Raw genomic sequence first — 27836 nt, 5'->3', positions numbered from 1 at the left:
AAACAGTTTATCATCTAGGTATTTCTAACACACCATTTTATATATATGAAGGTGAAAAAATAAAAATAAATAAATGACGGTGGCATCTTAAACGGGCAAAAGGAAGTTTCATAATAAAAGTCAACAATAAGGTTCTACACCAGCCAGAAATATCTATATGCAAAAACAATGTAATACTATACTGTTTCTTATATATATTTACAAAATGTGTCTTCATGCACGAATTAATTATTTGACAACGCATTTAAATAATAAAGCATAATTTAAGCTGCGCATATTTTGCCTATTGCTCCGATTTTGCTCCGCGTGATAAAACACCTGCGTATATTACGTGCACGCGCAGTTTGTCAATGTTTCGACATAAACAAAGGAGAAAAACGTAAAACGTTTCTATTGCCTAAGTTTTATTAAGCTGATCTATCAGCCTTAGTTGTGAAGGTAAAGCCACTCAATGTTAACAGTATTTCTGTATTTTACTTGGCCGAAGCAGAGCTAAAAATAAAGTTGTCAGGTGCGTGAACCTGACGACTCCACGACCAACAACCACAAACTTCGACAACATCAACAGTGGATTAAGGGAAGATGTTTGTGGTAAGTAATAAACTTAACTATATAACCGGTGTTTACTTACCTGCATTTCAGGCAAATCAGTCGGTCAGGACACTGACCGGACGCTACGTCATAGGCTACATTAAATATTCTTTATTCAGTGTAGATAAAATAGTATTTTATGTATTAAAATTGTACTATGTCTTTACTGAATTCATCTGATATTGCTGGCAAGGGATATTAGAAGACACAATTCAAAAGGAATGCAGAATGTAATTCTGTCATAGAGGTTAAAAGTCAATATATTTTAAATGCTATCACTACAGATCTGTGAAGTGCCTGTTAAACCTTTTAGGATTTAGAAAACTGTATTGAAAGCGAAAACCAATAAATGTTAATTTTGCTGCTATCTCAGTTCTCAAATGCAGATCTATTGTACTACACAAGAGGAGTTTGTAATGCACTGTGGTTATGGCTTTAATGGCTGGTTGTTAGTAATGCTCAATGCTTGTCATTAGGAAAACCCTTGGCAGAGCATGGGCTTTGAAAAACATGAAAATACACACTGGCTGGGTAAAATACAGAATAAGCAATGACTTGATCACAAAAGAACTTACTGCTTTATAGGCGTAATGATCAAATCTTTTATGGATATCTATGAAAGGCATTTTACATTTTCTGTAGACTTCTTTTCGCACAATGTGTTGTTTGAGAGTGAACACTAAAGAGTCGTGAGTGCTGTCATTTCACATTGAGCAAGCATATGGATTTGCTTTCTATTGTTTCAGGCTATGTTTAAAAGCTGTAGAAACCCTAAACTGTCCCACTAAAAGCCATTACTAAGACAGGACCATAGCAAAATGGGATTTAGTTGATAAGCTAATGTGTAAAGGGTTCTGGATTAGGCCTGGAAAACCTTATACGCGAGACATAACAATTACTCGAAAAGGCGATAATTTGCTTAATGTCTTTTTTTTTAAAGCATGACAATTTTTAAATAGAATTTCAATTTGATGTAGAAAAGTTTTGCTATGTTAAATAATAATGAAGTCCCATTACCATTCTTTCATTTATTCCCAAAACCGAAATGCATCTGCCTGACTTTACCTTTCATTGCTTAACAGTGTTATAGTGGAGCTAAACAAAGTAGTGCACAACTTAAAATAAGAGAGCATAGAGCAGTTTATAGCATGTCAGTTTTTCTTGGGATCAGCAAAGGTTAAAGTCAAGTGGCTGGTAACAACTCTATTATATGGCGCGTCTCTCATTGGCAAACAGAAGCGTTGCATGTAAAACTCTAGTGTAGGCCGGTCCCCAGAGACCCCTGTGCACAGCAGGTTAACCTGTCAGTGCTTTTTTAAGGCCTGATTGCTAAGCCCCCTGTAGCTTGAGGTAAACTGACAATTTTCCATCAGCAGGGAGGTTGGCTTTATTAGTGATAGGGTGAAAAAAGTAAAATTTGAGCGCAAAGGGTATTGTTCCCTCCAATGGAGGATTAACATATGAGAGGTCCAATCAATTAGCCTGACGCTAAGAAACACATGAGGCTGTCTAATGAAGGGACATACAGATAACTGAATGAGTACACTCTGAAAAACAAAACATGTTAAACATTTAAAACCAATATGTTTGGGTTTATAACACTAAAATGTCATTTACAGATTATGCCATAAGTTATGTGAAAATTGTATCGGTGCACAGCTAACATTGCTAACCTTTATTGTAAGACTGCATGTATTAAATGACAGGTCTCAAAGAACAAGATTTAACCACAGAACAAATTAATATGTCTTAATGTTTCATTTAAAGATATAAAACGCACTCGGATAGTTCATAAAAAGCATTATCTATTGAGGGTTTATAAGGGGGTCATTAGGCACATCTTAAGTCCAATTTATACTTCTGCATTGAGTGTATTAGTGTACCATACGCCTTAGCCTATGGGCAAAGCCTCATCCACACCTCTCCAAAAATTTAACAACACGTTAATTCAATGTGGACCGTAAGCGCTGTGATTGGTCTGCTAAAACCCCTGCCTGTTTTACGTTATGCATTTCCACTTGCCATGGTAAAAACAAAGATAGACCAGGGAAACAACTCAAGCTGCAACAAAAGTTGCTGTCTAGCTACCTTTATTACTGCCGATATCTCTCAACGTACACAACAAGCTACTGCTTTTTTGACTTTTGCCTTGATACTGTAACATGCCCGTGGACATGTACCTACTAGTGATCTGCATGTGTTACTGCATGTCAACTCGAACAACGACGAAGAAATTTAAATGAAAACTGACGGTAGCCTAAAGGGGGTCGCACACCGGACACGCAGCTCAGCTTCGCACCGTTCTAAAAAAATCTAGCACATTGTTTTCTATGAGTGTACGCACACCGGCGCCTGTCCGTGGTGCCTTGCTACGACTCAGGAAGTTGCACTAATCCCTGTCGCGCCACAGAGCGCCACTCACATAGTTTAACATTAAATAACATCATATTTGTCCCAAATCATTAACAATTAACATTGGCTGCTAACGTATATTTTGCATTTTGAAGTAGACGCTATCTGGCTAAGCTCACGCTATTTAATGTGCACTTCCGGTATACGATACCTCCGAGTTGTCCTAGACGTGACTTAAGGCGTAGATGCTATGGGGTAGGTCCGATGCAAAAGTATAAATCACCCTTTATTCTAGGTTTTGGAATGGTTTGCCGATCTTAAGAGTCTTTAAAGGGAAAAAATTTCTTTGTTCTGATGAACACGGATGAAGATATTTTGAGGAATGTTTATAAACAAACCATTCATGAGCCCCATTCACTTCCACAGTATTATTTTCATGTAAGTGAATTAGCTTGGGAAAACCCAGACAACTTCCGGCAAATTTAGATTTGCTCTGCAAGTAGTCTGGTAAAGAGGCCATTCAAGCCCATTTCTAATGGCGAGAAATTGCGTAATCAATCAAAAATGTTGCGGCGGCCTTTACAAGATGATGACAGCACAGCGACGGTAAAGCAGATTTTGTACAATTTGATTTAAACTTTTCGTTAAAACCAGAGCAAAAAACAACACTAAGCCTTCATATCTAAAAAAGATGTTATCGCTGTCTTAACGACTGGATCCGGCAAAAGTCTGATATAGCTCTGCATACGTTATCTTCTTCATCGCTGTGATTGATTTTAGGTCTATCCAATTGTACACAGAGGCATTTGAGAGTCGTCCGTTGGTGACACCCTTTGGAAATGATTTGTCTATGAAGCTTTGGCAGACCATAACTCTACTACTGACTACTGAGAAAACAGATGAACCTTAGATTCGATTAGATTCAACTTTATTCTTCTTGTACAAGTACAGGGCCAATGAAATTGCATGAAACTGGAAATAGCAAAAGTATACGAATATATACAGTAAGTACCTGTATTTGTGTATATACAATAGAGACTGTTATGGGGTACAAGGTTAATAAGCTCAATGTCAATGTTTTATACAAGTACATGTTGGATTGTTGCTAATGATTATAAGTAGCCCAGATGATATAAGTGTGTTGTTAGAAGAGGCACCGTGCAATGAATAATTCAAGCCCTGAAACCACATATATACATACATATCATTAAGGTAGATGCTGACCAAAATAAGACATTGACACAAGAGACTGGGGGTAGCTTCCAGACAGCATGGGGTCCATTTATTCTAGCCCTTGATTAACTCATCGTCTGTCCACTTGTCCTACAGACATGTGCTAACATGTCATAATCGTCATAATTCTCATCAGCCGCCACTTGCTCCCCAGCTTCCTGATTAGGGCCCTTTTCCCAGAAGGCCCCTGGTTAAAGCTTAATAATTCCCCTTAGCCTCACCCCAGTGTACCATGGGCCGCTCAATTAAATACAGAATATCTAACCAACGCATACTGACTCAGGATGGACCTTACCTCCAACTATACTCCATGCTGACAAGCTGTACTGTTCTTTGGTTCGTGGCAATTAGTCCCCTCTTATCAAACCCCTGGCACAGAGTGTGCTTTCAAAACGTGCTTGGTTGTTTTATTTCGTGAAGTGCCACCTCCGTGTTTGGTGTATGGGGAGGAGGGATTTGTGCGGAGTAAAATTCTGCATTAGAAACGCAGCTTGTTCCTCACTGCACCTTCAAATAGCTTTCCTCCCCTTTGTTTTGTGTGTTTTCTGGGCAATATCTGTCAGGAGTGCCACTCTTCTAATGCAATTCGCTGTCTTCTGCATCATTGTAAACAGCTGTCAACAGTGGTTCCCATTTATTTGTCAAGTGCTAGAAGGATGGGGGGCTTGCAAAAATTCCGCAGTTTGCCAGCAAGCCCACCGGGGACCGTCTTCGCTCAGACTTCCCACGCGAGCTATGCGCGAGGTGGGAAGTAAATGCACTCGTTTCCCTTCCTGCTAGGCGCTGTTTATTTTTCAACACCTCCTTTGAGGGCCGCATACCAGAGACCAGACAGCCAAGAGACAGGAGGGATGTCACTACACAACACCAATTTGTGGCATAGCATCTTCGCGCGCTCCATGTTTACGAAGGCGTCTGCGGCCTTGCAACTGCTCGTGTGATGATGAGATGTGCAGCCTCAAATAGAGTGCCCCTGTCAGGATGAGCAAGTGTCCGACCGTGTCCTTCTCACCACAGATATGACTGTGGAGTTTGGGGATAAATAGTGTTTGTCATTGTTTTGTCAGGAATTTGTGATTTGTCAAGAAATCAATATACTCATTATCACTGTAAGAAAGCGTATGGCAGGTGCAGAAACTAGAGAGGGAGATGTGTGTGGTTGACACATAGAAGAGTGGGAATATTAAAATGACGCCTGTGTGTAAGATCAGGGATGACAATAGTGTTGAATGTGAATGTATTCAGTCAAACAGCCCTCTTCTGATTTTAACTTGTGACAGTAATGCATTATCAGTATGACCTTGGAGGAACCTGCACACTACTTCTTGTTTTAAAAATTGAAAACCTTTAACAAGGTAAATGGAAAAACAAGAGTTGCTAGTAGGGATGGGCGATATATTATCGTTTGCGATATACCACCAAAAATTATCCTTGCGGTGAAAATCTGTCGCCTCACGATAACTATGATAAATCTAGTTGATGAGGTAGTTTGTGCGCGCCTTATTCACTGTTCACGTGCGGAGTGAAAACAAACATGGCGGAAGGCGTACGTGAGGCTGAGGAGGTGCTTGTTGTTATTACCATGGGTGTACCAGAATGAATTTACCAGTAAATACAAAAATGTGCTGTTCACACATTCAGTGACGTTCCTTCTTTTTACCAGTAAGGCATCATTCACACATATTAAAATACCAGTAAACTCTGAGAAAAAGCGGAAGTTACCTGAGCTCAGTGATGTATTTGTAACAATGGCGGGTTATGACTTAATGTCCACGGTCCATATTTTGTCTGTGGCAAATGATGACGGTCGCAAAGTTGCTCGTGACCAAACAACATTGTGTTAGGCGGCGTCAAACGGAACCTGCGTGTGCACATAAGGGCTTCACAGAGGAGCGAGGTAAAGTTAGTTTTAGGTTTGATATTCGCTGCATATCCGCCTAGGCTGCTTTAAGGGCCTTCTGCAAATCACAGAGGGTGTGCTAAGGACGTCGGCAATTTGGCAAATAGATGGTAAGCTGTTTGAAACAACTTTGGTGAAGAAATGTGAATGTTAACTTCAGGTGTGCTCGACTTTCAAGCAGCACATGTGTGGAAAGGTCTATAAACAGTGCGGGGGTTAATGCGTCATCTATAAAAAAAACGTTCTGATTGGGCCGAAGCTGTCAGTGCTGTCTGACTTCGTCTGTTCTAAATGCCGGTAATCCTATATTTTTCGTTCACAAATAGCACTTACTGGTAAATTACTGGTTATCTTACAACCTGTCTTACTGGTAAATTGGGAGCTCTGATTTACTTGAAAGGTTCTGTTCACACATGACCTGTTAACTGCAATTTACCAGTAAATTATCAGTAAAGACTGTATGTGGGACTATTGACTGTTTCACACTAAACTTCTTTACTTTATCAGGTTACTTTAACATGTTTGTTACTTTATCAGGATTTATTTGCAGTTGTACTCTGTTGTAATTTTGAAACACATCTGAAGACATTGTTACTTTTCCGGTTTGCACTATTTTTGCACCATGAGAGTATAAATAAATACAGAATCTGTGTTTACATTTTAAACTTGTAATTGATTTGAATTATTATTGTGTAATTGTTGTTGTGTGATGTTATTCAGCACAGTCACTGGAACACAACTTAAAACATAACCTAATCTGATATTTTACAGAAAAGAATAATTTATCGTCATTTTCATCATCACCGCAACAAACAACTGAAATTACCGTAATAATTTTTAAGGCCATATCGCCCATCCCTAGTTGCTAGTGAAACATTATACAATGTTTTTATATTACAGTTACTTTAGAAGTAGTAGCATTAAATCAGATATGTCCGAAGTTTTAGGAACACTGAAGTGTGGTCATTCATTTAAGTAATATGCTAACTGTTTTATTTCTTAAAGTGGATTTTGGTGTCTTAAGTGGACAATTAGAACAACCTAGAATTAAACAAATTAAATTGTCAATTTAAGGACAGCATACAATTCACAGGGCTTTTGTTTTACACCCAAGAAGCTAAATTTAAAACCTTTTAACATTGTGTCTTCAACATAATTATGTTCTTCTTAAAGTGTAAATGATAAAAGGATTTCATTTCAGCTGTTGGTTGTGTATGGTGGCAATTTTGAATCCGTTATGAGCATGTTGTTATTTAGCAAAAGTATCATGGTGTAGACAGTAACACCATCATATTTTTTAAACAAAATGTATATCTGTTGTGTTGAGCTAAGGCTGTGAGGAAGTCATTAGGTTCAAATCTGTCATTAAAATACTTATTTGCACACATAAATTTAAGCCTGATCAATTCATTCAAATCATCATCACTTTGGGCATTAGCTTAAGTTACTGTGTACTGTTGTTATGGACATTGACATGTGTCAGGTGCTACCTGACTAGCCAATGATGAGCTCACTGACCATGATCACCAAAACTGTCTGGGGACCCCGGACCTCCTGCGTGGAAACTTGATGTTCAAAGTCAATCAAATTATTTCCTTCCAGTCCACTAACCTGAGGATTGAACGACCTGCCCAATCTCTCAATAGCATGAATCTGTTGACATCGATGGAGCAATCTCTAATGCACTTTATGGGGAAAGACATACATTGATAAATGTAGTGGACATGAGCAATGCCATTGAACTTTCCAAAGAACAACACTCAGAGTACCTTAATGGCGAGAAGTCTTTCTCTCTAAATGCCTTAAGCATTATTTTGAAGAGAAGGTATCAAATTGGACTAATATTTGCATAATACAGAGATATTTTTGTAGCATTCAGAGAGCTCCATGGGTGCACGGCCTCCCCATGCGACGACCAGACAGTGAAAAGTATCAGTTCTACAACTTACGACACAGGAATCCATTCTGCACAGACGGCTACTGTTTTGATGTTCATCTTCAACCAATCCTGGTGTTTTAATAACCTGTGGAGGGCCACTTGTAAACTCTTGATGTTGGTAAAGTCAAAAACTTGTAAGATATTAGATATGCATAGGAATATCAAACCAGATCCTCTGTGCATGGGGTTTTTGCGTTTCACATTTGCTTTTAAGATTTAGTCAAAGGTGCTCAATGAGAAAAGTAAGAGAGACAGCTGGGAAGAAGCTTATCTATGCAACGTACGGGGGAAACCTGCGTGCACCTTGATATTTGGAAAAGAGCCATCAACACTCATTCCCGTCAGCTCATGTAAATACTACTGAATTGTGTTTCTCTCCTCTGCGCATTGCAAACGAAAGAATAACAGCAGGAGATAAGTTACAGCTTATTGAAAGTGAAAGTTGTCAGAACGCTTTGAGGGATTGTCTCCATAAAGTGATTGAAATGAGTGCTAAGACAAATTAATATTGACATAAAATGCATACTATTCCCCATTGAAACTCACCTAAAGGATTATTAGGAACACATGTTCAATTTTTCATTAATGCAATTATCTAATCAACTAATCACATGGCAGTTGCTTCAATGCATTTAGGGGTGTGATCCTGGTCAAGAAAATCTCCTTAACTCCAAACTGAATGTCAGAATGGGAAAGCGTGGCATGGTTGTTGGTGCCAGACAGGCCGGTCTGAGTATTTTACAATCTGCTCAGTTACTGGGATTTTCACGCACAACCATTTCTAGAGTTTACAAAGAATGGTGTGAAAAGGGAAAAACATCCAGTATGTGGCAGTCCTGTGGGCGAAAATGCCTTGTTGATGCTAGAGGTAAGAGGAGAATGGACCGACTGATTCAAGCTGACAGAAGAGCAACTTTGACTGAAATAACCACTCTTTACAACCGAGGTATGCAGCAAAGCATTTGTGAAGCGACAACATGCACAACCTTGAGGGGCAGGAGCAGGAGACCCCACCAGGTACCACTCATCTCCACTACAAATAGGAAAAAGAGGCTACAATTTGCACGAGCTCACCAAAATTGGACAGTTGAAGACTGGAAAAATGTCGCCTGGTCTGATGAGTCTCGATATCTGTTGAGCCATTCAGATGGTAGAGTCAAAATTTGGCGTAAACAGAATGAGAACATAGATCCATCATGCCTTGTTACCACTGTGCAGGCTGCTGGTGGTATAATGGTGTGGGGGATGTTTTCTTGGCATTTAAATGCCACGACCTACCTGAGCATTGTTTCTGACCATGTCCATCCCTTTATGACCACCATGTAACCATCCTCTGATGGCTACTTCCAGCAGGATAATGCACCATGTCACAAAGCTTGAATCATTTCAAATTTGTTTCTTGAACATGACAATGAGTTCACTGTACTAAAATGGCCCCCATAGTCACCAGATCTCAACCCAATAGAGCATCTTTGGGATGTGGTGGAATGGGAGCTTCGTGCCCTGGATGTGCATCCCACAAATCCTCATCAACTGCAAGATGCTATCCCATCAATATGAGCTAACATTTCTGTATACATTTCTTTGTTCTGATGAACACAAAGAAAGATATTTTAGGAATGTTGGTAACCAAACCGATCAGAGGTCCCATTGACTTCCATAGTAGGATAAAAGAATACCATGGAAGTGAATGGGGCTCATTATCGGTATGGTTTCAAACATTCCTTAAAATATGTTTCTTTGTGGTCATTGGAACAAATAATTATATAGGTTTCTAACAATATCAGAGTGAGTAAATAATGAGAATTTTTATTTTTTTGGTGAACTATCCCTTTAAGGGTTTTATTTGGTGAAAGCAGCCAGTTGAAATCACCATTATGTTTTTAAATTGTGTAGAAAAATGCTGAAATAAACAGGTTACTCCAAACCTTGTGCTGGTTTCCATGACAAATACAGCATAATGGTGGAGAACACAAGGGGTTCTGTTCCATTAAGTCATTAAGTCATTATAAAACCAAACTCTGAGAGCATCTTTAGCCCTGCTGCTGCCCTCGGGCAGGGAACTGCTGTGTTTGAAGATCAAAGTCATAGAGGTGTGACTCTAGGTTTATATGTGCAGGGAAATTGAAAATTTCCCTAAACTGGAGGGGTCTGCGTAAAGAAAGTAGGCCACATCCCTGTAATGGGCTTGAAAAATGGACACTGTACCCTTTCCAGGGTTTTTAGAGCTTGAATAACACAAAGTGCAGCTTCTGAACCAGGTTTTAGTTAGTAATTGGGTTACGTCATTAGTCCACAGTTGTGACTCATCACATCCATCTGTATGTTTGTGTGAACCATGTCCACCTGATTCCACCTAAAGAAGCTTCATAAGCAAAACTAAAAACCCAGAGGGTGCACATTTACGTTAATGAATTTCATAAAAACACTGAAATTATTTTATTACATACTGAACTCTTAATACCTTTAAAAGAGTGTCTACACTTCTGGGAGATAATTCACTTACGCAAGGTATTTCTCAGAAGACTTTATACATTATGTATAAACCATTTGTTGTTTACAATTCTTATGTACTATGACTGTACTTTATAATTCATACTCAACAATGCTTCTGTAATTCTCACCAACAAAATGAATCTCGTAAGTAAAAAACACTAATTCAAATAAGTCATCTAAGGGAAGGTGTTTAGCAGGGGACGCTTTCAATGGCTTGGTTATGTTTGTGCTGAAAAGGCGGGGCCAGCTTGGGTTTCCTCCAGGAATTAGGCTTTTTGTTTGTGTCTATAGGCCAGAAGTGACAGCTATTCCTGCTTGCTCAAAGTAGGCTTATACATTTGTCGTGAGAAAGGCGGTATCTGCATCCACCCCTCTTGACATGAAAGTCTCAATTCTGTAACAGGAAACTTAACTGTACATAGACTTCCATATAAACACACTATAAGAGAAGGGTGGTCCAAAATGCCAGAGAAACAGAGAAAGGGTGAGAGAGAATTACAGCCATATCCAATGCAACGAGTTATGTTTCAGTCACAATATTTTTTAAGTGATTGCTTAATTTATTTAAATTGGTATTTACTAACATGTTAGAAAAATCATAAAAAATCCTAATCCAAGAAATAATAAAAAATTGTGGAATTTTCATTAGAGGTAGGCTAATTGCTTACAGATTATCTTACAGAAAAAAAGACCTAACATTATATCTTTTGAAACCTCGAGAAATCTCGACAACGCACAAAATGCGTTTTTTTAAGCAAGTTTTCACAGTGTAAGAACAATGCAACCAGTATCTGCACATTTGGTAAAATATTCTTTATATAAGTAGTAAGTTTCGTATAATGATAGGAGCCTTAGACAAATAGTCAATTCACCTTACGTCTCAGGTAAAAAAAGGAACGCCAGTTTATACAATATTACTGCTTTTTCGTTATTTCAAAGCCAAAATGCATTACACTGAATAACCTGGTTATTAAATAACAAATAAGACTTTAAAGCTGCATGCTATTTGTCAGTGTCATCAAATTTGACAGTAGTTTAAAAAAACTTGTGTTGCTAGAGAAAGTTCAGGTATATACTAATTCTATTAATTTAATATGTGAAAGTAGTTGTCCATATATATATATATATATATAAAAAAATCGCGTCTACTGGGGTGAGCGCCTGTTACTTTATTTTTGTTCTCATCATCCTCTTATTTCTCAGGTTGACAGGTTCAAATCTAAGAGTCTGCATCACATACTGCATGATCTTTGAAAACTAATCCGATACAGAACTTGATCACTACTCCATTCAAACATTGAGACACAACTGTGGTAAGTAACTGCAGATCCTGTGTTAACACATTATATTAATTTCTTTTAGACCACATTTATTCATCTGGTTGGCACAATATGCAGTATTTTTCGTGTAGTGGGAGACAATATCGGAGATACTGTATGTCAGCACTTTAAGACGAGCAGCGCCTGTTTAATCTTTGGCGTAAGTTAAGATAATGTTAAAATCTCATGATTTTACATCGTCTTTCTGTATTACCTGCAACCTGCAAGTTGTTTCTTTTCTACCCTAAACCAGGTCGCCAAGTCTCCCTAATTTAGTTTCTTAAAAAACTCATTAAAATATTTTACGAAAAACCTCATGCATAACTACACGATGTTGATAGTTATTTGTTTATGTATTATATATTTAGATTAAATTTTTTTAGGTTTATTCGCTTTTCATTGAAATTATCAGTTAAGATTTACTTGCTTGTTTACGGCTGGCATACGTGAATGTGAACCTTAGAAATGACTTTCGTTTATTTCTTTGTAAGAAAGAAATTCGTTAAGTTTAATTAGATAAGTTGTTTTCAGATGATTCAAATTATATAAAGGTGAAATTATTAGCTTTTTTCATTGTAAGGATCTGGGGCAACTTTAAAAAAAAACATAATGAGAGAGTGAGAATTATTGCAGGTCACACTTTAGGGGGGCTTATTTTGTGAATAGGTGTAAAATATAGGAAGTGTGTGTGTGTGTGTGTGTGTGTGTGTGTGTGTGTGTGTGTGTGTGTGTGTGTGTGTGTGTGTGTTTGTGTTCTCCAGCACTCATACAGCAGTCTATATTTACGCAGAACATCCCCATTATTCGTATTTCTGGACTAATTCCAGTTTACTGTTTTAATGGGATACGCAGTCCAAACTGTTTACTTTTTTAGACATAGTACTCTACTTGAAACGTTAATTATAATAGTATATTAAGGTAGGTTTGTTAAATTTTGGCAGATCCGTTTCAAGACTTAAACCAAAATTGTTAAATTTTAATTTAAATTGATAGGTTAAATTCCCAGCTACAAAGAATAATGTTAAAAAATACATCTAAATAAAGATGTTGTCATTTCCGACATGTTTTTCTATATCCAAAAAAAGTGCTTGTGCGTGCGTGCGTGCGTGCGTGCGTGCGTGCGTGTGTGCGTGCGTGTGTGTGTGTGTGTGTGTGTGTGTGTGTGTGTGTGTGTGTGTGTGAGAGAGAGAGAGAGAGAGAGAGAGAGAGAGACTGGGCATAGCCTATACGTCTGCGCATATTTCTGCAGGTGGATGAAATCGGCTGGAAAATGACTACAGCCATTCAAATTGAGGTCTCACCACTTCAAACAATAACTGCTATTGGTTAACATTTCCGTGCTAATTAGTATTTTTATATTTGTTATCAACCCATTATTAATATATGTTTTATTATATAGCCTATATTATTATATCATTATATTAGATATGTAAATGGTAATGTTTTAGATGAAAAATATTGTTGCTTTAAAGTTTTCTGTTTGTAAGTGCCCCAATTGTTATTTTCATCCAGTCTGTTAAATGGTTAAAAGCCTGTTTCACATTCTCAGTGACAGGGAGGTGGCAACACTCGCTAATTTTAAAAATGTAACCAAAGACCAAAGTAAACAAAGACATAAGGTGAATGCATTGTGCAATCTCAAAATGAAAACCTGCAACAAATGCGTATGCTAAATAGCTTGTGTTGACTAATTCTATTGCCGCTTCTTTTTCTTTCATTTTTGTCTGTATACGGTGTCACTTACGTGCATGCATTAGTGCTACAGTTTAATATTTGTATATTTAAAACAATTATTAGAAATCACTGACTAAATGCCTACAGTCTCCGGCGCTAGTTTGCTTTTAAATTGGAAAGTACAGTCAACAACAGTTTTTCTAGGACAGGTCTTTGTACATGGATCAATATCAGAGCAGCATGCATTGCGAAGGAAACGTCATCCAAGCTCTGCAGGGCGCTGACCTTTCACTATCCCTACAGGTCACACCATCTTTCCCTAAACAGGTAAACACATTATACACATAACTTCAAAATATGTCTTTTTAGATCTTGGTAAACATAGAGCGTATTTCCAACAGGCAAAACGTGGGCGATTATTAACAGCCAAAAAAAAAAAGATTTTACTTGCCATACCGTAAGCAACTACACATTAATAATCAGAGTCATAACCTGATGATTTCTGAACGGACCAACAGGCTTATCCGGGGAGGAACTTTAATTATACTCGCCCAGCTATATTTCATGTGAATGAAATATGTTTATTTGGGTATACATTATGTAGATACCCGTGTGCCCATCTCAGAACACGCTGTGGCACCGGGTGGTGATTGTAGTGATTTTACAGTCAACAGCAAGAATAGCGACCAACAGTCTATCCCTTCCCCCAGGCTTTGCGCACATGAATATTAATCTAATCCACACACTATATAGTTACACCACATTGCTCTGGAGCTCTAACATAGATAGTGACATGGATGCACATTGCTCTCAAGTACCTATAGTCTATTAATTATCTACGCTGAAAGATTGTTTTCATAACACTTTTCAGGCTGTCAGTGATATTATCATACACGAAAAAGGGCATAACCAGCCAATATATGCCTGGCTGCATCATTGTCAGATTCCCATTTTGAATTTTATTTTATTTTGCTCCTTAACTCGCATATTTGGCCAAATGTAGACTATTTACAGCCTACATCTGCTCCTCTGGCTAAGAGGAATATTTTTTATAAAGAAATAAACAGAGAAAATCACAAGGAACGTAATAGAAAATCCTCCATCGTTAAGGCGGATAAGTAGCAGAAACCACCAGTCACCCTATAATGCAGTTAAAAGGGATTATGACAAGAGTGCCAGAGTCAAAGTCAAGTTCACGTCTACTTGATTTTAAAATTATTATTTTTGTTAAATTTTCCAAAGCGCAAGTATGGATAGAAAAGGGGCGACGGCCATAGCCTATAGCATTGCTTGGTCAAATTAAACGTGCGTTATAAGAAGCGATGCCACACTTCTACACTGGAGCAAAAGTTTACATAAATGACATTGTTGCCTAATAATATGCAGAAAGGTCAGATGAGGATTTTCCTTATTATCCATGAACGTCATACTGCACTCAATACTTGGTGCGGTAGCACTGTTAAAACTTTTCTGTTTCTTTTTTTAAATGTAAAATCTTGAATAGTTTTATTAAGATTAATTGAAACCGTTACAATTTATAAAAAATAAGATAATTTATCACTATTAGGTCAGGGTCACAATTTTGGTTTACAGTGAACATATCTTAAACGTTCTGGTTACTTCCGAAGAATAGAATTTACAAAACACACACACGCTGATTTCAACAAAGAAACCTAATATTGATTGTAAACTCTAAAATGTATTAAAGTAAGGCCTACAAGTTTTCTTTTTTGTAGTAATGTGGAGGAAAGAAACAAAAGCGCTGTAAAGATTATACACTTGCACCACATTTTATTATATCTGTATGCAGTAAAATTTTTATCACAATAATGAAGAAAACACTTTTCAAACTTTGAACAAAAACACATAGCAAAACAACTGCCCCTGTTCAGCCCATAATTGTACATATTTATAGTAAAGAAACATTCTTTATAAATATTGTTTCATCTGTAGCAAGTAAATACCATAATTTAATTACAAGTGGATAAATATGGCAGTCGATATTTACAAAAGAAGGGTGTAGATACAGATATTTAACGGCACGACATTTATTCGCCCCACAATCTTCCAAATATATTTCACAATTCAAACTTGCAAAGCACAAAACGTCACAAGTTAAGCCCAGCAAACTAAATATACATTCACAAGCAAATATTGTGTCTGTCTTCGTTAAATGTTGACTTTGGCACTCTTTCCAGTTAATAGATGTTTAGTTACAATCAGTTTGCCTTTATGGAATCACAATAATCAGTATGATAATACAACTTTATGGTAATATGTGCACTAAAAAGTCCAGTTAGAGAAATAGCTACCATTGAAGGAACATCTATACACCAAAAAACTGACAAAATCTATTACAACCATTAGGGAAAGAGACCGTGTATGTACAAAAACGGAGTGTTTGGTGCACTTGCGCACGTTTCTTCTGTTGAAGTGGGTATATTAAATCCTGTTGGACAAGCGCATAATGTAGGAGCGTTCATTTTGTACAAGCTGCATGGTTTTCCTGGTTTTCTGAAATGGTTCCTCTTGGGACGACACAGTCTTAAACATACCATTCACTGAAATTGGACGATAAACTGCTGTGGTTGTTGGAACTGTGCACCGCTGAAGAAGGCGACAGATTGTTGTTGCTTTGGGTCTCAGTGGTGGGGGACACCAAACCAGGGGGTGTTGAAGATTCATAACCAGAACTTGCCGCTGGCGACGAGTCAGATGCAGATGGAGACGATTCATGAACCTAAAAAATAGAGAATTCAATAATTAATGACCTGCAGAATGACTTGTGATCAGCGAGTGATAAACTTCACCAAACAACTTGTTCAAGAAAAAGCATCATTAAAAATCAGTATTTGTGTCAATTATAATAAATGGCAATGTTTGAATTAGAGTCGCATCTCATTTATCGACCGTTTAAATTTCTGCTAAACATTACATAAATCATGTATGTTACTGTCTTTATTTGCAATTAATATATATTGTTACTGTTAATGATATATAAATACAGAAAGTAGACTTTTATGCTCTAAAAAATTATTTATTATTCAATATAAATTACCTTCATATGCTTTCGAAGAGAGCTGGGGTGAGTGTAGGACTTGTCACACATTTTGCACAGATACGGTTTATCTGACGTGTGAACGTGCATGTGCTTCTTTCTGTCACTGCTGTTCGCAAAGCGCCGATCACATCCCTCAAACTCACACTGAAATGGTTTCTCTCCTGCAAGGAAAAACGCATAGAAAATCACAGATTTAGTTAAGTTTTAAACAGTATGACAAGTGTCTAAATAACATCAAAGAATCCACCATCTCACTATAGCTTCAGGAAATTATTAATAAGTAACTATTTCTAACTTAAATATTCTATAAAAACAACCAGACTGCGAGTATTTTTTTTATTCATTTTAAAATGCCCAAGATGTTAAGATGCACATCGTACGTCGTGCTTACGAATACAGAGCTTTACGCCTTACAACACAGGGGGTCATTTACACAACCTTATCTACAAAACATCAACGGTGTAGTGTCAACAAAACAACAATAAATTAAAAGCAATGTAAATTGCAGGAATTTACTGTGTTTGGCCATTTGTTTAAACTAAAACCACGATTAAAATAAAGGGGGAATACGTAACTTAAAATTTTTCCAGCAACCACCACACGCAATTTCGTCATTTGTTTAGAAATCATCAGAATGTAATTAACAACTTGGTAAATAGAAGATTCGATGCCTGCGTGTATTCTAAAGAGGAAATTGCAACCCTGGTAATGGCCTGTCTAACACATAGACTGTCAGTGCAATGGAAAGAATAACAATAGGCCCACAGATCGCCCATTCCTAAAGTAGGAAACATTTTCATTTCTATGCCGCTCTCTTTGTGTTGGTAATGCTGTGTATTTACTTGTAAATTAGTACATATGTATGAATGTACATATTTATACGTGTGTGTGTGTGCATTTTTATGTCCCATGTAAAGTACTTTGTTTGCATAGAACATTTTAAAAACAATTACAGAGTTGATCACTAGTATTGCTACTATTATGCAAAAATAGACATTTTTATTGTACGACTATTTAAATGCTAAGTTGTGTGACCAAAAACAGTAGCACAATAAACTAGATTACATTTCAAAACCTTGACGTACTGCCAAAGTGTTGGTCCACGCAAACATTAAACCGGTATAAGAGATTTACGGCTCCTTTGCTCACGCGATGAGCCCTCGAATAGCCTTTGACCCGTTTAAAGTTTATGAACCACAAACCCTCGACAGCCTCTTACATAATTCAGTACATTGTTACAAAACGTCGCATTTACTCCGTACGAGACCGGGCATAATCGTTTCCAGCCGTGTTAAAAGGCTGCTCAACGGATAAATTGAATATTTACTCACCCTGGAACCGTTTTCTTTTTAAAAATCCAAATCTACTTTAAGCGTCAATGTACGTACGCGATTTCAATGTCTAATAATACACCAACGTTGTATAATCAGCTTATTTTTTATAATCAAAACTATTTTGGATACCAAATATGATTTACAGTCAAATGAAACAACATTGCTCTAAAAACACTCCCAGAACATATTAACATGAATAAATAACAAAAATAAATATTATAATTACCTGTATGTGTTCTCTTGTGAATCTTTAAATTTTCTGATCTTGCAAAGACTTTGCCACATCCAGGGAATGGGCAGGGAAAAGGTTTTTCTCCCGTATGCACTCGGATGTGATTGACCAGTTTATATTTGGCTTTAAATGGTTTGCTTTCCCGGGGACACTCTTCCCAAAAACAGATGTGATTGCTCTGTTCGGGTCCTCCAACATGCTCGACCGAAACATGGGTGACCAGCTCGTGCATGGTGCTGAAAGTTTTATTGCAACTCTTCTTGGGATTGCTGAGCTGCTCCGGATCGATCCACTTACAGATAAGCTCTTGCTTAATGCACTGTTGTCTCATGTAGCGAAAGAAGGCACCGGGGTGATGGTGATGCGCTGCCATATTCATCCCCATGTTCATATTCATGGAGCCGTACTGGTTATGGAGCTGGGCGGCTGAGTAGGGGTCGGTCCTCGGGCTGGAGACCTGGTGATACTGATCTGATCGCCCGAAAACCTCCCCAGGTAGTCCGAGACGCATCTGACCGTTAAGGACGTTTGGAGAGCCGTGAGATCCATGCTGGTCGTGGATGCCAGGGAACAAAATGTGGCCTTGGCTGTCTGTATGAGAGTGATGGAGGGAGCCGGCAGTGGGGCCGAAGAGCGCATGCTGGCCGCCCGCCGGTGAGGACTCACCAAATCCACGGCTGCGAAAGAGAAAGTCCCGCGTGGAGTTAAACGGCGAGCTTGCGTATGATGTGACATGAGCCGCGTGCGCACCAAGAGCCGCCGCGGGGTAACCGGGCGCTTGGCTCGTGAATGCAGAACTCTGTCCGGGAGAAAGATCGTGGTTCAGTTTGAAGGCGCCCATGTGCGCCGAGTCGACAAAGCTGTTTTGCGCTAAACTCAAGTCTCTGTCCTGCATATCAGTGGAGGAGTGATGATGCCTGGCAAATGTGCCCACTCCCAAACCGGGGAACTGATGCCCAGCGTCCAGCAACATGCTTTTGTTAACCAAAAACAATTCTCTTTAAAGCAGTCTATGCGCGGCGCTTCAGTAAAACATACAATAAAATACAATGCACTACGTAAATATTAACTTCCAGATTTGATAACACGACATGAGGCGATGAAGTTCGATCCGTTCATGGAAAAAAGCTTTTCGCATTGAGTTAGTCTATGCTTTTCTTGTGGATAACTTGTTACTCAAAATCCCCAATGCATAGAAATGAGAAGATTCCTTTGCGCTTGTCCTTTCAAACAGAGTCGATGTCGTTGTTCTAAGATTACACGAATATACGAATAATTATCTTACTGGGTCTTCTCTGTTCCTGCAGCATCTCGATTTGAAATGTTTATTTCTTTCGCTTGTCTATGTTTATCTCGGAGGGTCCCTCTTTCTCAGTGGACTGGCACTACCTCCTCTTACGCCCCCTTTAACTGGAGCCCGGTCATTCATTTGACGCGTTCTCATTGGTCGCCGCTCCTCATCAATCCCAGTTGCACCTCCAATCGAACGCTCTCGTTTTGCAACTAATCGCTGATCGCCATCTTCCACCTACAATTACCGCCTACTTTTCGGAGAGGCTTTTCGGGGAAGGGAAAGCAAAATTTTTGCGTCAGACCGCTTAAAAAGTGTAAATCAATGTCCATACGATCTTAAAAGTATACGTAATGCATACTTGTTTGGAGGTACTGTAAAAACAATGCTTATGTAAAAAAATCAGCTTATATGGAAATTTGATTTAATTACCTTCACAAACAATTCAACAAACAGACGACGCTAGCATTAATGAAGTACTTTAGGTCAACACAGTTAAACTGGTAAACATTGTTCAAGGTGCGTTGGTCCATTCCGCACGTAAGTATCAAAATGATAAAATATTTTGGACTAAAAAAATGCCAGTTTGCTCCGAGCTTGTAGTCGTCAGTCAACGTCTGAATAAATGTCGAGGATAAGATATATACGGGCGGACTGACATGTTAAAATAGGATTAAGTATATAAATAATGCTTATACATTTAGCTATACATCGTCTATCAAAATTTGCTGTACCAATGACTACATGAAAAATATAGTGTTGAGGAAAAGAAGGCAAGTGTATGCAATCAGAACAAGTCAATATCATATTTGTTGCTTCTATCATTATCGTTACATAGCCTACAAAACTGTTATTGGATTTGAAAATGCACTGTTTGTTAGATCTTAGCAAACTCAGATACAGTACTACGTTTTTGATACTCTTCTGCACCACGTTTTATTATTTCAACAACAAAATACAACATGTATAGATAGCACGCTTAACATATATTTCATAAGCTGCTATTACAATGTAGCTTACTGTGTCTGGACCTGACATATTGTGTGAGTAAATGCATTTAATACATTTCAACAGCTAATATCTTCGTTTTTATTTATTTTTTATTTTTTTAATAGTATCCTGGCTGTGATTACATTCTGATTTCAATCGAGCACAATTTAAAACAATTTTAAGGAAAATTGTGACGTCACCAAGAGCGTGCCAATTCAAGTAATACGGATATCTGAATGGTTTATAAATTACATTCGTATATTTTGTGTCATATGTACACTTGTTAACCTACCTTGCAGGTTATCTCGTACATTCCCTAAAAATAATGAAACGTCCGAGTGAAGTTATCATCCATGACCGTGCGGAAGGGGTTACGTTTTGAAGCCCAGGTCAATGTACCAAAGCTAAGGGACTATTTCGGATCTAACAAAGTCCCACATCGTCCGAGAGTTTATTTAAATGCTAACATACAGTTACAGGAAATGTACTTACAATTCATTTGAAGTCCTATAAAGTTCCTTTCCAACACACTTTCTGTATTCGTGGCATCTGAACACTTTAAGCTGTAAATAATAGGGCGAAGGATGTATAAAAGTTTAGAAATTCTGTGTGCCTCAGCTCAAAGCCATGCTGTCTGAACGTTATGTACCATTCTTCCAAGACTATTTCTACCCTCTCCACAGGAAACGCAGGATCTGATCCAAGTTCAAAGTCACGTTTACCGACCTCTCTAAGAAGTTCTTTATTTCTCCAGAAAACCACAAAACCTTTCTCCTTTTCAATGGGCAGTGAGAAGAAGCGAAATGAGACAGAGAGTGCAGTCGGCCTGGAATACATAGCTGCTGTTTTTATTCTTTTCTCATGTTTCAGGAAAGGGAAGTTATGATAGACTCAAACAAAATACACACGAAAACTGTCATTTAAATTAAACGAGTTTTGTTTATATGTAACTGGAATATACATGTTCAATCAAAATTATTTTTTCTCATGTGAAAACTGAAATCCAAACTAACCTTTAAATCACCATATGTGAACAGTAATAAGCATACCGCTATTTTACATGAAATATGGCTTTCTAATAATGTTGAATGCTCTTAGACAAAGCAACAAGGCATTTCTTTCAAGTTGGACATTATCAATATGGCGACGCATTGTTGGTTACTTTTAGTGACCTTTTTTCAAGGGTGTTTGACCTCCGACCCGTGGAGACCACATATGTTATCCTTTGAACTTATTATGTTAAGAAATCCTTTCTGTTCAAAGGTTGTAAGGGGACAAGTGCTAGCCATATCCCTCCGTTATGTCGTTTTCATAAACAACAGCCACCAAAAACATAAGGACCAATCAAATTTTGTTTTAACCACATTTATTCATTTATTGTAAATGGATTAAAATAATACAATAATAAAGTAAATATTATAAACTATAAATGGAACAGCATCACATTTTACTTATAATAAACATACACTACTCCAATACAACTCAAATGTAAAAAATTGGGATGTCATAAATATTAATTGTAATGCATTGATTGTATTGCTGCTGGCGCATTATTACCATTTACCTTAATTAAAATCCTTAATAAATCTGACATGTTAATATTTTGTGCAGAAAATTAACATTTGCAGCTTGTTTTAGTGGAAGCAATTATAGATAAACAAAAATCAATTCAAATAGATCAATTTTTATATTTTGTAAATGATTGTCATTTGTCGTCAAGTCTCCTGTTTTACTCTGAGCAACAAATAAATAAATAATATTTTGAAATAATTGTATTGTTTGAATGAAACGTGACATCATACTTATAGCACCATATTTATATTATTTCTTAATTTTTATTTTTAAAATTCAAAACTTAACCTGTTGTACTAGGTTAACATTTACTGCACTTAAGTAATTCGTTTTTGCAGTCATTCTTTGGAATATGGTAAAAATTGCCCTGAAGGCTTTTCAAAACTGTGTTTGAATTAAGACATATTAAATCCATGGCATACACTTCCTGCTGAGTTCAACATGGACTCTGAAAGGGTGTGGACGTGCACCGTGACATAAGTACAGCATACACAACAAACAAAATATGTAAAAAGAAAAAAAAAACTTTTTTAAACAGCTTTAAAAAATCACGTTTGGAAGACCTTACGGATTGCGTATATCAAAGCTTGCAAGAGTTTATTAAAGAACTTTTTCAAATATATGAATGGGTCGAATATAGTGTATTTCGCACAGGAAGATATTGTTAATATCTGACAGAGACCAGTGCATGTTTTCCACCGAAGATCCAATTTTTTTTCAAGTTTCTAAACACATAATTAATATATTAAAGGCATATATTGTATTTGATTTTGGAAATTGACGTGTTGAAATTACATGTTAATGTTCCTGAATGAAAATAAACTTTATTGGACAAAGCAATTGAGAAACAGCTTCATGAATGTGCTCATCGCCATTTGTGTGTATTTCGTGTGTTTAAGAAATTCTATAGTTTTTTTTGTGGTTGCAAAGCTCTGACTGTTAGATGACTTGTATTGTCTTGTATTAAATTATTGGTTTTACCATAGTATTTTATTCTTCGCATTGCATATAACGTAACCTTTTTAGAAAAGAAAGCATGCTTTAAGTGTATTGATGTGAATCACAATATGTTTTTGATATTTCCATTATCATTAACTTTCAATAGTATCCATATTCAAGATACTAAAACCATTCGAAAGAAGATAAATATATATAGTACAGAATTATACTTTTGCTGAATTCATACTGATAAAACGTTATTAAAAATACGTTTTATTTTATGTCTATTCAATCGATGCGGGGGATGGCTTGTGCAATATGTTTCATGTATGCTGTATCACTCTGTTGTGCAAAGAAATAAACCTCCTTCCACATGTGTGTGAACGTGTGTGTCTTGGTAAACAGATTTGCCTGTAACTTTGTGAGCACAACTTTCTGGAGTGAACAGTGATGAAGAGAGTGAGGGGGCGGAACCCCGCTGAGCCTCTGCGCTGAAAGACAGCCAATCGCTTCGTTCTCTTAACTGCCAGTCACCGAAATCTGTCCAATACCCGCAGTGCCATTTCTAAACTCTATTCCCCACTGTGTCCTCCAACTGTTGTATGTTCTGCCAATCGCTTGAGGACAGAGTGGGAAAAGGAGCAAGCAGAGTTAGAGGCAGGACAAAAGAAGTTCTATAGACGGTCATATACATATATTTTAATGGTTTCGGTAGGCCTGTAGTTTAGGAAAACAATAGCAGTGAGGGTGGACATGACAGCGTAGTGATGGAGCCCCCTTTAAGCAAGAGGAATTCGGCGATAAGATTAGCGGATTTGGCATCGACTCAAGCCCTTCCTCATCAGAATATGACAGGCTTCCCGGGGATAGGGGGGCATCACCCGCACTCCCACCATGCCCACCTCCACCCTGGGGAGATGGGCAACGACCCCGGAGTGGCTCTCACTCCATTTGGACCCGAGCACATGGCACAGACCAATGCTCTCAAACTTAGTCCATCTCAGCCTGTTCAAAGCCATCCCGAAGCCCAGACCGCGGCATCCTTCACGTCTTCTCAGACCACTGTCGGTTTCCCCGTGGCTCACCCCCACACAGGCTACACCACCAGCAGGGACTTCATCCTCAGGAGAGAGCTCTCAGCCTCTGCTATGCATGCACTTGGCGACCAGCATAGTTCCGCCTCCTCCCCTCATCACCATGGCATGTTCATTTCCCCAACAGGTGCTTATGGGCACGCGGAAGGTGGTGCCCATCCACTTTTCTCTGGACTGCACGAGCAAGCGGCCCCAGGTGCCCATCACCACCATGCCCTTAACGGGCAGATGCGTCTGGGTCTACCGGGGGACATCTACGGCAGGCCAGAGCACTTCGGCCACAGGCCCGAGCACTATGGATCTTCCTCTCTGCACAGCTACAACTCCATGAACTTAAATGTGAACCTCGCCACGGCTCCTCACGGAGCCACGGGAGCGTTTTTGCGATACATGAGGCAGCCCATCAAGCAAGAGTTAATCTGCAAATGGATTGATCAAGAGCAGACCTCTAAGAAGCCCTGCTCCAAAACTTACAGCACCATGCACGAGCTAGTGAACCATGTTACGGTAGAGCACGTCGGGGGACCCGAGCAGAGCAGTCACGTCTGTTTTTGGGAAGAGTGTCCGCGCGAGGGAAAGGCGTTTAAAGCCAAGTACAAACTTATCAATCACATCCGCGTGCACACGGGAGAGAAACCGTTCCCGTGCCCATTTCCCGGTTGTGGCAAAGTATTCGCGCGCTCGGAAAATCTCAAGATCCACAAGAGGACTCACACAGGTTAGTTAAAACGCACAGATGACTTGCCATAAACTTTATTCGCTGTTTATTTATATATGCGGATGAAATGTTTCGTGGTACTTTGCAGGTAATCTCTTCATATGTAGTAGCGTAATGTGGGAAAAGAAATACTTTCTTGTCCTCCCACCCCATGCACATTCCCCCCTCTACAAACAGAACCGAGGGAGAGGATTTGTTTGTTTACAGTGCTCATTCTTATGCGTCGTGTCTTTGCCAAGCAAATTGATCTTCTGAATAGAACCATTTGATGTTTATACTCTCATGTTATTATGCGAATGCAATGAGAGATCTACGTGCATACGACTTGAATTGTAGCTACTTGTACATATGGCAGTAAAGTACTCTACGGATTCAACACTGATATGACGGTTTTTATTGATGCATGCATTTTAAAACATGGAAACGTGCAAAACTCATGTGAAAAGATATTGATACAATGGTTAAGATGCTTTACGTGTGTAAATAATCCTCGAATGGGAAGTTTTAATACTTCTCAATATTTTTTCTTCTCGAAGTTATGTATTAGTTTTCGGCACGTGTTTATCTCTTAATTCCACAGAGAAATGCGAACAGTGAGTTTAATACTTCCACACTAATGTAAATATAGAAAATGCAGTAGTGCCTTATTGTGAGCTACCAAAAAAAAAAAAACAGTGTTGGTATTACTTTACAAAACAAGTAAGGCCTTTGCCTTCGATGTTAAGCTACACTACTGTACTGTATTCTAATATTGTATAATGAATATAGTGGCCATGGTAGCTGTGCATCATATTACACCAGACCATGTTTTATTAGATATAAACAACACAGACTTGACTATGAAACCAATCAGTATAAATATGCAGTCACGTGAACCCAAAACTATTATAAAGTGCGAGTCAGAAAAGTGTGGGAGTGCACGGCAATGTGTTATTGGAAGTTGTTAAGACGTTGAAAGTTTTTCCATAACTATATTAAGCGTGCATTTACGTTCTACTCATAACACGTGCTGTCATGATGGATATATAGGCTACCGTGTCAAACCCAGCCCAGATTCGATTTAGACACTGTGCACATGATATCTCAAATCAACAATAAATATGCGTAAAAATATCACACTTTGACACCGTGAACCAATGTCCAACGTTTAATGTATGACATGAGATACATTGAATAGCTCGTAAAGCAGGGTCAGTAGTTATACAAGCAATCTGATACATATGGCCGACATGTTAGACTCACTGGCGTGTCCTCTAATAATAATAATAATACAGGAAAACGACGAGAATGCTTGAAAAGCATGCTTTAGCAGAAGATGCAAGTATTTACAGTGTTGGTGCACAAAGCCATGTGGTATGCCTGAAGATGCCAAATGTAACAGGGAAAAGTAATACTGTGGAATTATAATGTGACTAAAGTCCCTTAAAGCTCACTATCAATGCTATACTTCAATGACAAGCATACATAAAACACTTTAGCCACGCATCTATTTCTGCTGATAACCGAGAATGAAAGCATAAGAGAGTTTCTTTTCTCTATAAAGAAATGTAAACTTCCCAGGACCTGATGATTTAAATAATTTCTTTATCATGGCCATATCCATATCATCTCTGTTTTTCTTTCCTCCCAGGCGAAAAGCCCTTCAAATGCGAGTTTGATGGCTGTGACAGGAAATTTGCCAACAGCAGTGACAGGAAGAAGCACTCTCACGTCCATACGAGTGATAAGCCTTACTTTTGTAAAGTAAGAGGTTGTGACAAGTCATACACTCACCCGAGCTCACTGCGCAAACACATGAAGGTTCACTGCAAGTCTCCTCCGCCCCCTTCCGCCAACACGGGCTCCACTTACCATCCCTCTACGACGATCGGTGTTGCCCTTTCCCCCAACCTGGAGCCCCACAGAAACCGTTCGTCGAACCTTTCGCCTCAGGTGACCAACCTAAACGAGTGGTACGTGTGCCAAGGAAGTGCCGGACCAAATAATCTACACACTCCTTCCAGCGATGTGCCAACGTCAGAATCCGACGACGAGGACTCTTTTAGACACACAGATCCAAGAGCAATGCTCTGATTTGAACAGCAAGGAATATATTCATGATGAATGGTCCATATTTAAAACACACACACACACACAAATTTTAAGTGTTTCAATTTAAAGGACATGAAACAGCCTGTGGATGACAGTGGGTGAAAGAGATATTGCCCCCAGTTTGCCATTAAAACATGTTTAGAGCACTGATGCAATTTATGTCACTACGTTGTTAATCACATTTATAAGCTGTCACATGCAACATAAAAGTGAAATGTGGAATTTAAATATGACACATGAAATAATCAAATTTTGTTGTTACGATTTAAGGTGATGTGTTATCAAATAACTAAGCTCGAAAAGGTTGGCTCGAAAGATGCAGCAGTTATGTTTGGTTGTTTTTCTTTCAGCATTACTTCTCTTTCGATGCACAGAAATTTTTATATAAGCATTTTACACGTCTGATCGGCATTGTTTAAAAAAAATGCAGTGACAATACTGTTTTTTATTTTTACTTATATTGTCAGTGTCAAAGACAAAAAAGAATTTAAAATGGGTTACGTCTTTGTTAAAGTTTATACAATAACTGTGGTCAGGGCTGTTTTGTGATTATTTAAAATATTTAAACCTATATTTTATGCAAAATCAGTGTAACTTTGATTAAAGAGTACGAATATGTCCACTGAGACCCTAAATAATTGTATCATTGACAGGCCTATCCTGATTTGTAAATACTACATGGTATTGATGCTTGTGAATGTTGTTGTAGCGTCTCAACAAGTTTTGTACATTGTAATTTATTTGCTGGTATTAATGTTGGTATGGACGTACAGATACACCAAAGAATAATATAATTTTGGTGAAATGAAGTGTTGCTTTTTATCGTGTTTTGTAAAAAAGGTCTTACTTGAATAGGCTGTATAATGTGAAGATTTATTCGCATGACCTGTGTAGTAACTTCTTTCTTTTGAGTTGCATGATGCTGTTGATGGAATAAGGTCGTGAAGAAATGTGATGTTTGTGTATAGTTATATGGAAAACTTGAATAAAAGCAGGAAGTGTAAATATGG

At 38.2% G+C, this 27836-nt stretch overlaps 2 protein-coding genes and 1 long non-coding RNA gene across 7 annotated transcripts in view; 1 reads left to right on the top strand and 2 right to left on the bottom strand.

The window, feature by feature from the left end:
• The window catches only part of LOC129451837 (uncharacterized), a 55988-nt gene extending 35082 nt beyond the window's left edge, over positions 1-20906 (bottom strand). For all 5 annotated transcript variants that reach the window (XR_012358358.1, XR_012358359.1, XR_008646900.2 and 2 more), the window contains exon 1: positions 20705-20906. This is a non-coding gene — a long non-coding RNA (uncharacterized lncRNA). The remainder of the gene's footprint in view (positions 1-20704) is intronic.
• zic5 (zic family member 5 (odd-paired homolog, Drosophila)) lies at positions 330-27836 on the top strand. The gene is made up of 4 exons (XM_073855234.1): positions 330-591; positions 11715-11824; positions 21096-24735; positions 26366-27836. The coding sequence occupies exons 3-4, from the start codon at positions 23691-23693 to the stop codon at positions 26806-26808; spliced, it is 1488 nt and encodes a 495-aa protein (XP_073711335.1). The 5' UTR covers positions 330-591; positions 11715-11824; positions 21096-23690; the 3' UTR covers positions 26809-27836.
• On the bottom strand, positions 15270-20711 carry zic2a (zic family member 2 (odd-paired homolog, Drosophila), a). The gene is made up of 3 exons (XM_055215298.2): positions 18126-20711; positions 16563-16726; positions 15270-16244 (listed from the first exon to the last, which is right to left on the bottom strand). Exons 1-3 carry the CDS (start codon positions 19102-19104, stop codon positions 16050-16052), a joined length of 1338 nt encoding a protein of 445 aa, XP_055071273.1. The 5' UTR covers positions 19105-20711; the 3' UTR covers positions 15270-16049.

The sequence above is a fragment of the Misgurnus anguillicaudatus genome, chromosome 17, assembly GCF_027580225.2.
Source record: "Misgurnus anguillicaudatus chromosome 17, ASM2758022v2, whole genome shotgun sequence".
Taxonomy (NCBI): Eukaryota; Metazoa; Chordata; class Actinopteri; order Cypriniformes; family Cobitidae; genus Misgurnus; species Misgurnus anguillicaudatus.
The sequence above is the reverse complement of the archived record's forward strand: the minus strand, read 5'-3'. Positions and strand labels throughout refer to the sequence as shown.

Bases quoted from the DNA above. Each gene is read 5' to 3' on its own strand.
- zic2a (XM_055215298.2), bottom strand. From the start codon at position 19,104: ATGTTGCTGGACGCTGGGCATCAGTTCCCCGGTTTGGGAGTGGGCACA. The intron at 16,727-18,125 runs GTAATTATAATA...TTTTCCTTGCAG, and splicing joins TCACAAGAGAACACATACAG to GAGAGAAACCATTTCAGTGT. The intron at 16,245-16,562 runs GTAATTTATATT...TCTATTTTTTAG, and splicing joins CTCTTCGAAAGCATATGAAG to GTTCATGAATCGTCTCCATC.
- zic5 (XM_073855234.1), top strand. From the start codon at position 23,691: ATGGAGCCCCCTTTAAGCAAGAGGAATTCGGCGATAAGATTAGCGGAT. The intron at 24,736-26,365 runs GTTAGTTAAAAC...CTTTCCTCCCAG, and splicing joins CCACAAGAGGACTCACACAG to GCGAAAAGCCCTTCAAATGC.